Source organism: Tamandua tetradactyla, chromosome 24, assembly GCF_023851605.1.
Source record: "Tamandua tetradactyla isolate mTamTet1 chromosome 24, mTamTet1.pri, whole genome shotgun sequence".
Classification (NCBI taxonomy): domain Eukaryota; kingdom Metazoa; phylum Chordata; class Mammalia; order Pilosa; family Myrmecophagidae; genus Tamandua; species Tamandua tetradactyla.
In genome coordinates this window covers 12,639,632-12,655,048 of record NC_135350.1, presented here as the reverse complement: position 1 = coordinate 12,655,048, position 15,417 = coordinate 12,639,632, and the positions used below count along the sequence as shown (strand labels likewise).

The window sequence follows — 15,417 nt, the reverse complement described above, 5'->3', positions numbered from 1 at the left end:
ATGGGGTCCTCCCTCCATTGCCTTTCACAGTCGACTAGAGAGAGAGAGGCCAAGCAAGAAAACCCAAATCTAGACGAGAATGAGGAGGTAATACAGGTAGGAAATCTGGACACTGGCGTCTCTCCTGTCTTCCCTGTCGCGCAGACATCTACTCCAAACACAAATGTATGTTCTATGTTATATAATCTATATTAAAGATGCATGTGTGGCCGCGGTTCACTCTGAGGCACCCACAGATCCGAGCGCTCCATGCAGCTCCAGTGTCTCCAGCATCCGGGAGACCCTGGAACTTAAGCATCGGCTCGCAGCTGCCGGCGATTCGATGCTCCGCTCACGCCGGGCAGGAAGCACCGACATTAAGGCACCCCAGAAAGACGCGCAGGGCTCGCGGGAACAGTATCTCGCGAAAGCATCACCTACCAGTTTTCCTGCATCCATTGGATGGCTTCATTCTCGTTGAACTGCTTTTCAAATTCATATTCTTGTAAAGTCAACACTGACATGTTCATTGGGGCTGATCTTCGGAGTCACTACGTGTTCTCTATTCAAAATAAAATAATCTGTAAAGCGCTTTCTTTCGCGTGCTCTCCTCTCCGCTTCCCCTCCCCCCCCCCCAATGTGCCCCCCACCCCCCCCGGCCGTTGGTCTCAGACGATGGGTCTCTCTCCCAGCCTCTCAGCTACATCCAGGGTTGAGCATTGCCTGTGCCTCCGCCGCTCCCTTCTCCAAGGTCTGGGGCTCGCCTCCTCCAGGCGTCGGCATGCACCGGGGGAGGAAATGAATGCCTTGCGGTCTTAGTGCCCGCACGTTTGTCCATCACCCTTTTTACTTGTCTACAGGGAAATCTCCTCCCCCTCATGCGATGGGGAAAATTAACCCTTTGTGAGAGCGAGCCAAAGAAAAGGCAAGACCTCTCCCGCCCCGGGGGATAGTTTTGTTTACGCTAAGGAAGAAAGTGGGAGGGGAGACGGCGCCGGAGTAGGAGGAGGGGGCCTCGAGGTTCTTCACAACCCCCAATCCCAACCTCGTGGGCCGTTTCGCCCTGCCTTTGCATGAGGTTTGAGCGTCCCGGGCGCAGTCCCAAGGCGCGTAGACCCGAGAGCTCGGCGAGTAGGCGATTGGGCAAGAGTGGAAACCTACCTGTCAGCTGGCAGGAGAACTCCAGACAAATTTGCGTTGAGATCACACGTGAAGGGAACACCCTTCCCACCCAGCCCCGCCGTCCCCTAAGGGTCTTTCACACCCACCCCTGCTCTCCCGGAGCCCCGGCTTTGACTCACGCTGAGCGTGGGCCCAGAGGCTCGCAGAGCTCCTGGGTCACGTGTGGACTTGGGATGCTGAGGAAGAGAATCGTGAAAAGTCGACAGAGTCTAGAAGCCTGAAGAGGTACAACGGGCAGGAGAGGGGTTAGGAGGAGAGTTTGTGTGCGGGGAGGGCGAAAGTTAATGAATTGAGACAAAGAGGGGAGGGAAGTTAGTAGATAAGAGAACTGGACCAACTGGTCCGATGCAAAACAGCTTCATTCGTATGCGTGGGTAATTTTGCTTTATTTATTGTTTCGTGTAGGTGAAACAGAATAATTTTCGAAAAGATTAAATATAATGTCGACCCCTAGTGAACCCCAGGCCTCACAGCGATGCAAACATACCTCTCTTAGGAGTGGAGCAATCTTTTCTCTTCCTTATATCCCTCCAAACCTTCCCACCCCCCACAAAACTTAGCAAATATGAAATATGACACACGGCAGCATCTAATCATTTAATCTATGAATGGATTTGTGAACTTAAAAATAATCACAATAAGGTAACTAACTACGCCTTAATAGTACGATGAGCGTTGGGACCAGGAAGAAAATTCTTTCTCTGCCGGGCCTCTCCCCTCCTCCCGGGTAGCTCAGAGGAGGTATTTTCATAGAAAGTACTTGTGCTTCAAATAACTAAAAAAGTGAGAACTGTGGAAAAACCGCTCTGTAAAGGAGGAAGTTATAAGAATTTAAAGAAAGAAGAGCTTGAAACACAATACAAAACAATCTCCAATGCAATATCTTATAAAGCAAAGAATTGGTAATTAGCTATTTGATAACCACAAATATTCCATGTATGGACCTTCCTTATCTCCGTGTAAAAGGTCTGCTATTCTGGAGACTTATGTAGTACAAGTCTGAGTGGATTTGAAGTAAGGGCCAGACCAAAGCACTCTTGACAGACTCTGGCAGGAAGTTGGATGTGGCCCAAATAAAGAGAACAAGCACTGTACCTGGGCTTGTGAGCAAGCAATAAATATTTGTAAAGTAAATGAATGGTTAAATGAATGAAAGAAGGGAGAGAAGGGAGAAAGGAATCAGGAGTGAGAAATTTAGCAAATGTTTTGTTAGAAAAATGAGTCCTGCTTTTGTCTTAAAAGGCTTTGATTTTTAAATTCAGTGCCCTTACAAGTTATCTCATGTCAGTTTCAAACTAACAGGAGAAATTCTCATTTAATTACTATGTTCTTAGTACAATAATATCCATTACAGCTTGCTTATTTTCCAAAGATAGATTTGAGGTTATATTAAAAACAAATATCTGATTTGTTCTTAACTTCTAAAGAAAAGTCACCCAAAATGAGAAAAAAAAATCCCATTCTTGACCCTTAAAGTGGACAATTACAGAAAGTGATAAATGCTCCATAAGAGCATGTGCACACCAGAGTATTCATAATAGGCATTATTGACGATAGTGAAAACTAGTAACTATCTGAGACAGTTCAGCAGCACACATGCTGCATATCCACTAACCATTCATTCCTTGAGCACATATGTCCATTCAGGATTCTTCTGAGCAATGGGGACCCAGTGGGGAATAAGAGAGAAAGGAATCTTGTTCTCTTGGTGCTCACATTCCAGTGAGGGGAAACAGATAATGGGGAAAAAACATTTCATACAGAGTGACATGCTAGGATTGAAATTAAACAATGTGACATAAAGGGGTGAGGATGCCCATTTAAACTTGGAAGGTCTCACTGAGGAGGTGACTGAGCTGAGACACCAATGACAAAGAACCAAGGTATATGAAGACAGAATGTTACCAGAAGTAAAAGGAAGCACCTAGGTCCTGTGGGGAAGAATGAGCTTGCAGGGGTTGAGGACTGAAGACTGATGTAGCTCCAAGCTCTAGCTAATTGATAGGCAGGGGTCAGGTCCAGCAATCCAGTAAAGCCAAGTGAGGTATTTGGATTTTATTCTAACTGCAGTGGGGTGGGAGAATATTAAAGAGTTTTAAAAGGAGTGGAATAGCATCATAATAAGTCTATGCACACACAAAAATACTCTTGATACAAGTACGAGATGTTCAAGGCACAGTTTGTAATAATAAAACTCTGGAAACAATAGGGGGCTAGTTAAAGAAAAGATGGCACCCTTTAAATGGAATATTACGAAGCTTTTTAGAACCTTTGGAGATGGTTCCAGTATTGAAAGAGCTTCCAGATATATTTGAAAGGAAAATAAAAAAGCAAAGCACAATACATTCCATATATAGTATTATTCTTTACATGTACACTAAGAAAAAAACATCAACCATTATGCTCTTTTCTGGAAAGACAGACAAGAAATTGTTGTGACATTTACTTGTGGAGAAAGACCTGGGAGCAAAGTAAAGGGAGTTTCTACATCCTATTTACACTGTTCATTTTTCTGCACTTTTGAATTCTGTTACTGTAGGCTTGTATTTCATTTTTTCAAAAAATGCCAACAGGGGTAGCTGGACATTGAGATAGCAAGTCACTTATTTTCTACTTATACTTTTTCTATAGTGAAAAATTTAATATGTGACATAACAGAAAAAAGCATTAAAATGGCAATTTTGCTAGACTCATTTAAAATTACAAGACATACACTAAAGCCTGGCTATTGGCTGAGATATTTTCCTGCAGAGGGCTGCAGAAAGTTAGGAAAGAAGGAGGGGGATGTCGGGAGGGTGCCCAGCAACACCACTAAGAATTTTTATGAAAAGATTTATTGTGTGTGTTTCTATGCTCTAACCAGATAGGTAGCTAATACTGAATATAAATAACTGGGGCTCCAAAAGTAACAGTTAATTGATATTTTGTAAAAAAGTTTTTAAAAATTAGGTCAGAGAAGGAGTATTTGAAAGACAGATTTATCATTCTGTCTTTTTGTCAGAGACAAAAGATCTGAATTCTAGTCCTGGTTGTGTTACAGACCTAGCTATCTAAACTTGGAAAAAGTAAGTTGATCCTTTAATTTTCTTTTCTAAGTATAAAAAAAACAGCTTGGCTGGATGATCTTGATACCAGCTCAACATTTATCCAACACAGAAATATGTTAAAAATACACACACATTCTTTCTGGGACCTTCAAACTAACCTGCTTTTCTAGACCTCTAGTCCTCAGGCAGAGTTCAACCAAGCTGGACCACTTGACATCCTCTGATCATCTTAACTTCAACCAAGCTGGACCACTTGACATCCTCTGATCATCTTAACTTTTCCCACTGCTGCTGTTTTCCTCCTTAATTCCTTCTGCTTGCAGTACTTTCCCCTCCCCATCCCCACATTTCTTCCTGTCAAATTCAGTCTACCCTTTGGGTGTTCACAAGCTATTCCCTACTTGAGGACTATATGAATAGGAAAGTCTTCAAATATCTCTGTCTTGCCTCCTAAGTTGTTGAACCCTTGTTAGCACAGTTCTAAGGATTTAAGTTAATTTCTCCAATATTAGCTATTGTATAGGAGATTGTACATTTCATTGAAGGCAGGACCATCACAGTTCTCCAGCAGCCTCCCTTCCACATAATACCTGCCTACTACAGTTCTATTATTATTCCAATTTACAGGTGAGAAGCTAAAATACAGAGATTTATGTAATCTGCCCAAGATTGCTCAGCTCCAGAGTGGTAAAGTCAGAATTTGAGCATAGGTACTCTGCATCCATTCTTTTAATCACTGTGCCAGTTTGGAACTATTATGGACTCCAGAAAAGCCATGTTTTAATCCTGAGCCAATCTTATGGAACCAGACTTATTGTTTAGGGTGGAAATTCCTGGTTAGATTGTTTCCACGGAGCTATAATCCACTCAATTTTGGGTATGACCTTTAGATTAGATGGAGATGTGACTCTGCCCATTTAAAGTGTGTCTTGATTGGTTTACTAGAGTCCTTTAAAAGGGAAAACATTTTAGAGAGAACAGATAGAACTACAAAGCCAACATAAGACCAAGACATTTGAAATGCAGAAAGAAGATGCCCCTGGGGAAGCTGTTTGAAACTAGAAGTCAAAGACCCCAGCTACATGCCTTCCCACCTGGTAGAGGTGCTCCAGACCCATCAGCCCTTCTTGAGTCAAGGTATCTTTCCCAGGATGCCTTAGCTTGGACATTTTTATGGCCTTGAACTGTAAACTTGTAACTAAATAAATTTCCTTTATAAAAGCTGTTCCATTTCTGGTATATTGCATTCTGGTAGCATTTAAGAAACCAAAATAATCACCACAATTGAAAAATTGAGGAAAAGAGAAACCTCTTCCCTTTACTCTGCTGCACCATCACCCCTAGTCCAAGACAGAGTAGAACATCTCCATTTTAAGCCATAATGAAAGAGCCTTTTCATCGTTAGTCCACTGAATCCAATTAATATAATCTATCTTACATTTCTCTCTTCATATCTTCCTCTTCCTCTCTAGGAAGCATCGCCAACTGGGTATTTATAAAGAACTCCTTTATTTATTTACATGGTGTGCTGGTTTGAAAGGATTTGTAAACCCCAGAAAAGCCACACTTTAATCTTAATCCAATCTTGTGGGAGCATCTCTTAAACCCTGTTCAGCACTGTATACTGGGAACTTGATTAGATTACCTCTATGGAGACATGGCTCACCCAATTGTGAATAGAGGGAGATGTGACTCCACCCATTCTATGTGGGTCTTGATTACTTTACTGGAATCTTTTGAAAGAGGAAATATTTTGAAGAAATCTGTCAGAATGACATAAAAACCACAGATCTACCAGCCAGTTACCTTTGGAGATGAAGAAGGAGAAGGCTTCCAGGGAGCTTCATGAAGCAAGAGGCCTAGAGAGGAAGGTAGGAGACATTACCATGTTCACCATTGTGTCTTTCCAGTTAAGAGAGAAAATCTGAACTTCATAGGCCTTTCTTGTATGAAGGTAACCTCTTGTTGGTGCCTGAATTTGGGCATTTTTATAGACTTACTTTAATTGGGATATTTTCTCGGCCTTAGAACTGTCAACTAGCAACTTATTAAATTCCCCCTTCTAAAAGCAATTCTAGTTCTGGTGTATCACATTCAGGTAGCTAACAAACTAGAACACATGGGAATGGTAACTATATCTCCTTGTATTTGCATTTTTGTATCTGACTCCAACTCATACATAGTAACTCTCTCAGAGACTAAAAATATTTGCAACACTTTTGACAAAATGTTACTGTCTCAAATAAATGGAAAGTGTCCGCAAATAGATAAGAAATATTGCACCATCTGAATAGATGAATGAAAAGTGGACATGAATAGACTCCCACATGAATATCAGGTGATAAAGAAAATGTGTGTTGTCAAAAATAATAAGTATCATTTATTGAGCCTCTACTCTAGGCTAAGCATTTTGTTAAGAAGTCTCATGCATTATCTCATTTAATTCTTAAACAATGCCATGAGACAAGTCTTTTTTAAAAAATATCTTTATTGATAATTCTTCATACACATACATTCCATATGTGGTTACAATCAATGGCTCACAGTATCATCACGTAGTTGTGTATTCATCACCATGATCATTTTTTAGAACATTTGCATCATTTCAGAAAAAGAAATAAACAGAAAAAAGAAAAAACTCATATATCCTAAACCCCCTTAACCTTCCCTCTCATTGACCACTAGTATATTCATCTACCCAATTTATATTAACCCTTGTTTATTTATCCTCTTTTTTTTTTTTTTTTACTCATCTGTCCATACCTTGGATAAAAGGAGCATCAGACAGAAGGTTTTCAGAATCACACAGTCCTATTGTAAAAATCGTATCTTCATACAATCATCTTCAAGAATCAAAGCTAATGGAACACAGCGCAACTGTTTCAGGTACTTCCCTCCACCCACTCCAATACACCATAAACTAAAAAAGGATAGCTGTATAATGCATGAGAATAGCCTCCAGGATAACCTCTCAACTTGGTTTGAAATTCTCAGCGACTGAAACTTTATTTTGCCTCATAGCTCTCTTCTGCCTTTTGGTCAAGAAGATTTTCTCAATCCCCTAATGCCAGGTCTCAGCTCATCCTGGAATATCTGTCCCATATTGCCAGGGAGATTTACACTCCTGAGAATCATGGCTTACATAGAGGAGAGGGCAGTTAGTTCTCCCGTTGAGTTGTCTTCGAGAGAGAGGCCACATCTGAGCAACAAAAGAGGTTCATAAGATAGGCATTGTATCTGAAATTTTGAGCCAACATCACATTACACTAGGGTTGCATAGCTCTGTTTCCACAAGATCCAGAAACTTCAGTTAAATACACACACACACAAAATGTAAATAGGTGAACCTGTTCATATGAGTTTGCCAGTCTGCTATGACAAATATCACACAGTGAGTTGGCTTAGTCAACAAGCATGTATTGTCTCAGGGTTGCAGATACAAGACGTCAGAACAAGGCATCTGTAAGGCTATGCTTCTACTAATGGGTATGAGCAGTATCCTGCTACTTGCATGCCACGTTCCCCGGGGTTTCCTGCTTTGTATCTTTGCTACCCATCACATGGCAATGTCTTCTCTTTTCACTGACTCTTCAGATTTCTCCTGACTTCTGGTTTCTTCCTGTGTAGTTTTCTCCAACTGTAGCTCTTGGTCTCTTCTAACGAAAAGCCTCCAGCAATCTGGATTAAGACCCACCCTCATTCAGTTGGGTCACAATTTACCTAAAAATGTCATCTTCAGAAGGTCCTATTTACAATGGATTCATACCCACAAGAATATGGATTTATAGATTAAGAACATATCTGTGCTGGAGTACATAACTCAATCTACCACACCATTTTTCATAGCCTTCTAATTCAGTCTGTTTGTCCTGAGGGAAGTTATCACTTTTTCACTTGCTTTCTTTGGTGCTGTCAAGCTGGCATTATGTCTTTAGCAAAGAGTACCTGTGGAAAGGGACTGCCACCCTCTGAATACAGTTGCAAATTTCAATTTCAGTCTGGCCACACCTACAAAGTTTGGCAATGTAGACACCAAATGTGATCCCACCTGCCCCTGCCACACTGAAGTTTGTTTGCTATCAACCTAATTTTGGATGTATTTTTTAAATATGTATACTATATTGTCCTGTGAAAGGGAGTTACAAAGCACACTTTTTTGTGTTCATGGTTGTTGTAGATTGAATTGTGTCCTTCAAAAAGGCATGTGCAAGCCCTAACCTCTAGTCCTTTAAATGTGAATTTATTTGTAAATAAGATCTTTGAAGATTAGTTAAGATTAAGCCAAAATGGATTAGAGTGGACCTTAATTTTATATAACTAGTGTCCTTTCAAGCAGAGGAAATTTAGGCACACTAAGTAAAGAAGTAAGAGAGACAGCCATGTGACAGAGTCAGAGACTCACTTATGCCACAGGCAAGGAACATCATGGGTTAACAGCCACAGCCAGAAGCATACAAACTTCAGAGAAACTATGGCCTTGCCAACACCTTAATTTCAGACTTTTAGCTTCTAGAACAATAAATTTATATTGTTTAGGCAACTAATCTGTGGTGCTTTGTTATAACAGCCCTTTGTTATAAAAGGCAATAATATTGCAAATTAAAAGCTCATTCACAAACTAATGACTGCCTCAGAAGAGAAAAATCCTGGGATTTCTCACTTTAGACTGCCCTGAAAATTATAAATTCTAAGAGGAGAAGTATCATACATGGGTTACAATTCCACATCCACTAACTCTGACTTAAGGCAAGTTTCTTAAATTCTCTAAACTATTGGTGGTTTTATACAAATAAAATGGGAATGATAATGAACTTAATTACAGGGTTGTTAGGATGATTAAATGAAATAACTTGTACAAAGATATCAAAACTTAAATCAACTTCCAACAGTTTCTGCAAATACTTCAGAAACTCAGTTCAATTCAATTTGGACTCTGTCCTGGAGTCACAGGTTAAAATCATCTTCTTCAAGATTGCCATTCTGACACCAGTTGCCAGATTAAGGACCCAACCACCCACACTTCTGAACAACTGCTACAAATTCCAGTGGTTCCCACCACCCCCTTAGGGTCCATAATTTACTAGAACAACTCATATAACTCACTGGAAGTGCTATATATGCAATTATAGTTTTATCATAGTGAAAGAAGAAGCCAAAAGAAAAATTACATAGGGTGAGGTCTGGTAGGGTCTTAAAATAAGGTTCCCTGTCCTCTCAGCATGCAGTCAGAATGCATGTCACCCTCCGTGCATAGGAATGTATCTTAATCATGTAAACTCACTCGAGTTGCAAGAGCCCCAAGTTCATATGGGGTTTCATTGTGTAGGCATGATTGTTGAAACCAATGCCATGTAGTTGAACTCGATTTCCAGATCCCTAAACACATAGTCGGTGTTCCTGATGTGGCCACCCTTCAACCAAAGATCTCATATGTGACTGACCCCTCCCCATTGCCATCTATTAGATGTAGTTTAGGGCCCATCACTAAGAACAAAAGATGCTTCTATGAGAGGAAATCAGAAAGATGCTGAGGTTATCACCCCAGGAACTGGAAACAGAGATAAGCCAAAGTTTTCATTATAGTATACCTTGTAAAGTGCTTAAGGCCCATTTAGTAGCTTGCATAGTAAGTGAGCGCTCAAGGACTGTGAGACTTGGTCCTAATTATCATACTCCTACTAGGAATTATTTAAAAGAGACAGAAAGACCTGTCTTTAAAGGGCTCAGCGTATCAACAAATATTTCTTACTGATTTTAGAAGGTATTCTAGTTTACAAGCTGCCAGAATGTGTTATACCAGAAACAGAACAGCTTTTAAAGAGGAGAATTTATTAAGTTGCAAATGTACAGTTCTAAGGCCATGAAAATTTCCAGATTAGTGCAAGGCTATGAAAATGTCCAAATTAAGGCACCAACAAGAGGTTGCCTTCACTCAAAAGAGGTCGATGAAGTTCAGGGTTTGTCTCTCAGCTGGAAGGGCACGTGGTGAAGTCTAACTTTCTCTCCTGGCTTCTTCTTCAATGAACCTCCCCAGGGATGTTTTCCTTCTTTACCTCTAAAGGTCTCTGACTGTGTAGGCTCTCATGGCTCTTGTAGGTCCTCCCAAAATGGTTCTCTTTTAAAGGGCTCCAATAAGCAACTCCACCTTAAATGGGTGGAGACAAATCTCCATGGAACCCATATAATCAAAAGTTACTCACATTTGGGTGGGTCACTTCTCCACGCATAATCAAAAAGCTCTCACCCAGCAATGTTGAATGAGGATTAAAGGACATGGCTTTTCAGGGGTATACCATGGATGCAAACCAGCACAGAAGGGATTGAGATAAATATAAAGGATTTCAAATATTTTATGTAAGAGGAGTGTGGATATTTATGTAAAACTAGACTCATGCTGAAATAGATACCTACAAAAGTTTAATCAAATGATTAGTGAACACATCAGTTAAGAGAAGGAAGTTGGATTTCATAAAAAATGTGATAAGGGATTGTGGTGCATTTTCAAAAGGTTTTGTTCTGGAATTTTCATGACAGAGCATGTGCCTTTCACAATGAAGATGGTTTCTGCTTCAAACTCTGAGAGTGTGAGTCAAGACTTTTCACTCTGTTAGTGGCAGAGGGCAGTAAAGGTCTTGGCAATGCATATGCCCTTGCCCTCAGCAGCTCAGGACATTTCTGGGGAAGGAGATTAAGGTCATAGGCTTCTACCTGTCATGAGCTTTCTTTATTTTAGGTGTATTTTGATATATTTCTCCTATACACATTCAACACACAAAATTATTCTTTGGTACAAAAATGGATTAAGAATATACATGAAAACCTAAAGAATGCAATTTAATAATGAAAGCAGATTATCTCATCGTTGCTGTTAAGATCATAGTACCCCTGGAGAGCAATTGGGCAACTTGCATCTGAAGCTAAAACTAGAGGGTTACTTTTACATTATTAAGATCTTTCTGTGAATATAATGTGTATTTAAATTCTATATATTATATAGAATCATAAACTGTTAGGAAATTGCTCTTGATTATCTGTGTTAATAGAAAAAAAGAAGAGGCATGGGAAATATCTAATGATGATAAGCTCCTGTTTTAATGTCAATAATTGAATTACAAAGAAATATACATATAGCTTCCCATTATCCCTCTGCTATGTTTTGGTCCAAACAATAGAGAAGGCCTCAAGAAAATGATGGGTCCCAGTGGCCCACCTATTTTATGTAACCCTCATCTGTCAGCATAAACTATCACATAAGGTTTAGGAGGGGCTCTAGGGCCTTGTAACTTGGGCTAAGATTTGCACACTATATTAGTTTGCTAAAGTTTCTGGAATGTAATATACTAGAAATGGATTGGCTTTTATAAAGGGAATTTATTAAGTTGCAAGTTTACAGTTCTAGGGCTGTGAACATGTCCAAATTAAGGTACCAACAAGAGGTCATGTCACTCAAGAAAGGCTGATACCATCCAGAACACCTCTGTCAGCTGGGAAGGCATTTGGCTGGCATCTACGCGTCCCTTGCTCCTGGGGTCTGTTGCTTTCAATCTCTGTTTCCTGTAGGGGTTCTTCTCTTGACTTCTCCAGGGCTGGCTTTCATCTCTTGGGTTCCCTTAGCTCTTACCAGGTTCTGGCTTGCTTAGCATCTCATGGGAAGGCATATGGGCTGTCTGCTAGGTCCTACAACTCCAGACATCTGTGTTAGCTTTGTCTTGTGTTACTCTGTCAGCTCTGTCTGCTTTCCCCAAGATGATTTTCTCTTAAAGGACCCCAGTAGGCAGATTAAGACCCACCTTGAACAGGTGGAGATGCATTTCCAAGGAAACCATGTAATCAAAAGTTCCCACCCACAATTGGGTGGGTCACATCTCCATGGAAACAACTTAGTCAAAAAGATCCCACCCAGCAATATTAATACAGGATTAAAGAACATGGTTTTCTGGGGTATACAACAGTTTCAAACTGGCACATAAACATTGAATAACTATCCAACTGCCAAAGACTCTCATTCCAGCTTGTCCCTGGCCAGATAACTCAATTAAAAAAAAAAGTCTCGACTGTTTTCATCATAAAGGACATCAGAAAAATATTTCCATCTGCTTTCAGTAGTAAGAATAGTTATTTCATTTTAAGTAATCGATCAATTATAAAAAATACTGTGAACCGTGTCCCCACTGTTAGAACACTTGGAGACAAATCTGAGCCTTTGAGATATATTCACCTACTGTACAATGCATTCCAAAGTAGACAATCAATGGCTCGTGGCATTATAGCATAGTTGTACATTCCTCACCACAATCAATTTTAGAATATTTTCATGACTCCAAGAAAAAAAAAGAGAAAACTCCACACATCCCACACCTGTTATCTCTCCCCATTATTGACCTCTAGCACTAGTGTGTTACATTAGTTACTGTTGATGAAAGAATATTAAGTCATTAAAGTCCATAGTTTGCAACAAATATGTTTTTCCCATTATCACCTATTATTAGCTCCTTAAAATAGTGTCATTTGTTCTAATTCATGAAAGAACTCTTTTGGTATTTGCACTGTTACTCTTGGTCATCATCTACCACAAGATTCACTGCTATACATTCCCGTGTATAAACCACTGGCTTTCTTTCTAGTGATATAAATGACTCTAAATGTCCCCTTTCAGCCACATTCATATTCAGATACAATTCAACACTATTAATTATACTCACAATAGTGTGCTACCATTACCTCTATCCACTTCTAAACGTTCAAATTCAACCTAGTTAATAATTCTGCATGTATTAAGCAACCACTCTCCAAAATCTAGCTTCATTCTATCTTCTGCTAACATATATTCTAGATTCTAACTATAGGTTTACGTATTATACTTATGTTGTATTAGTGAGACCATGCAATATTTGTCCTTTTGTGTCTGACTTATTTCACACAATATAATGTCCTCAAGGTTCATCCATGCTGTCACATAACTGACATTTTTTAAACTACAAGCTAAGCAGTTTAATAATAGGTTTGTAATCCATGTTGAATGGCAAAAATAAGTAAGCACCTCTATATGCTGCAAAACCATGACCATGGAAAGAGCCTGGACAGTGTTAGGGGGGAAATGCTGGACCAGTTTGAGTATATTTTTCCATTTTTCTCTGTGCTTCTTCAGATAACAATCTTTAGAAGTGCGAGCTTGGGGCAGTTAACAACACTCAAAGCCAAGAGAAAATCCATTCAGATGCTCCCTTTAGAGAGCTGGATGCCAGGATGGCTAAAAAATAAAATAAAAAAATAAGAAAAAATAAAAATGAAAAAAGACAAAGCATCTTGTCAGTTCTCAGAAAATAAAACTTGACATACAAAATGGATTCTGATGCATGGGGGCCCCTTCAGTTTCTCTCCCTCAGCAGCTCCTCTGACAGGACCTGATGTGCTGGCAAGATAGATGAACATGAACATGCTGACACTCCACCTGCCAGAGACCAGACCAGATAACCATGAGCATGAAGTCATAATCTGCACCAGCCTGATATCTCCCAGTGATGCCTGCGGCCACACATCACCCCCACACCTATTGGAGTGGTTTTTCCTTTAAAACCACAAACTTTCAGAAAGAGAGTTGGATCCACTTCTCTTTTGCTAGCAGGTTTCACTGGCTCCCACCTGCCTGCTCTCCCTTTGCTCTCAATCTGTTTCTCTCTCTCTCTCTCTCTCCCTCCCTCCCTCTCTCTCTCTCTCTCTCTCTCTCTCTCTCAATAAACTATTAAGTTTTAACTCACTGTCTCATGTGGAATCCTTTAATGACCCTGTGCCTAACATAAATGGTGCCAAAAACCCAGGATGAAGGTATGCCTAAAGACTTAGCTTTTCGGCTCCTTGGGGCTATGGGAGAAGCCCCTATTGCTCTGTTCCCTGAACTAGCATTGTCTCTATGGTTTCCATGTGATTGACAGCTTGAGTTTCCAGTTCAGACCATCTTATAGCATACTAGCTCACATCCACAGTACTTGAACAACTACAACTAATTCTACCCTAGGTAAGTGATGTCTTTCTGCCCAGATCCTCCCTTTGAGAGTTTTGCATCCAATGGACAGCTGCCCTGCAGTATTTGGGCCTTCTTTAATGCAACACTCCGGCCAGCTCCCTGAGTATTTTTTTTTTAACTTTTTTTTTAATTGTATACTATAATATAAAGAGAAAACAAAGTAGTAAAAAAGTAGTAGTTTTCAAAGCACTCTTCAACAAGTGGTTGGAGGAGACATCCAAGGGTTTCTCACCAAGAAATTCAGTTTCTTTGAGAGAAACTGAAGGGACCCCCATGCCACAGAATCCATTTTGTATGTCAAGTTTTATTTTCTGAGAACTGACAGGATGTTTCTCACCAAGAAACTCTCTCTCTCTATATATAGTATAAATTTCAAGGCACAGCACCAAAATTAATTGTAGAACATATCTCAGAGTTTGACATGGGTTACAATTTCACAATATTAGGTTTTTACTTCTAGCTGCTCTAAAATACTGGAGACTCAAAGAGATATCAATTTAATGATTCAGCATTCATATTCATTTGTTAAATCCTATCTTCTATGTGTAACTCCACCATCACCTTTAATTTTACCATACCTCTCTTTAGGGGTGTTTGGACTATGGCAATTCTAAATTTTTGATATTGGAAGAATCTGTCACTAATATGGGATAGGAAGATGGAACTATCTGATATTCTGGGGAAGCTGGGCTACATTTCAGGACTTATCTGGACCAGGGACTTATCTGGAGGTTGTAGGTTTCTGGAAAATTACTCTCGTGCATGGAGCCCTTGTGGAATCTTATATATTGCCTTAGGTGTTCTTTAGGATTGGCTGGAATGGGGTTGGCAGGTTATGATAGGTAGCAAGGTCTAACTGAGGCTTGCATAGGAGCAACACCCAGAGTAGTCTCTCGATTCTATTTGAACTCTCTCTGTCACTGATACTTTATTAATTACACTTCTTTTCCCCCTTTTGGTCAGGATGGAATTATTGACACCATAGTGCCAGGTCTGGATTCATCCCTGGGAGTCCTCACCCACATCACCAGGGAGACTTTCACCCCGTATGCCATGTCCCAAGAAGGGGGGAGAGCAATGATTTCATTTGTAGAGTTGGGCTTAGAGAGAATGAGGCCACATCTGAGCAACAAAAAACGTCTTCCAGAAGTAACTTTTAGGTATGTCTATAGGTAGTTCAAACTT

General features: G+C 40.1%; 1 protein-coding gene across 3 annotated transcripts in view; it reads right to left on the bottom strand.

The window, feature by feature from the left end:
- Positions 1 to 1,187, bottom strand: part of ELOVL6 (ELOVL fatty acid elongase 6) — a 161,497-nt gene extending 160,310 nt beyond the window's left edge. Inside the window, exons 1-2 of one of the 3 annotated variants that reach the window (XM_077142547.1) lie at positions 1,141 to 1,187; positions 421 to 541 (exon numbers count right to left, since the gene is read on the bottom strand). In XM_077142547.1, the coding sequence (XP_076998662.1) occupies positions 421 to 509 (89 nt within the window). In that variant the 5' untranslated portion in view covers positions 510 to 541; positions 1,141 to 1,187. Of the gene's footprint in view, positions 1 to 420; positions 618 to 702; positions 962 to 1,140 lie in introns of those variants that run through there. The other 2 variants (XM_077142545.1, XM_077142546.1) reach the window with 2 other exon arrangements.
- Between the last annotated feature and the right edge of the window lie 14,230 nt (positions 1,188 to 15,417).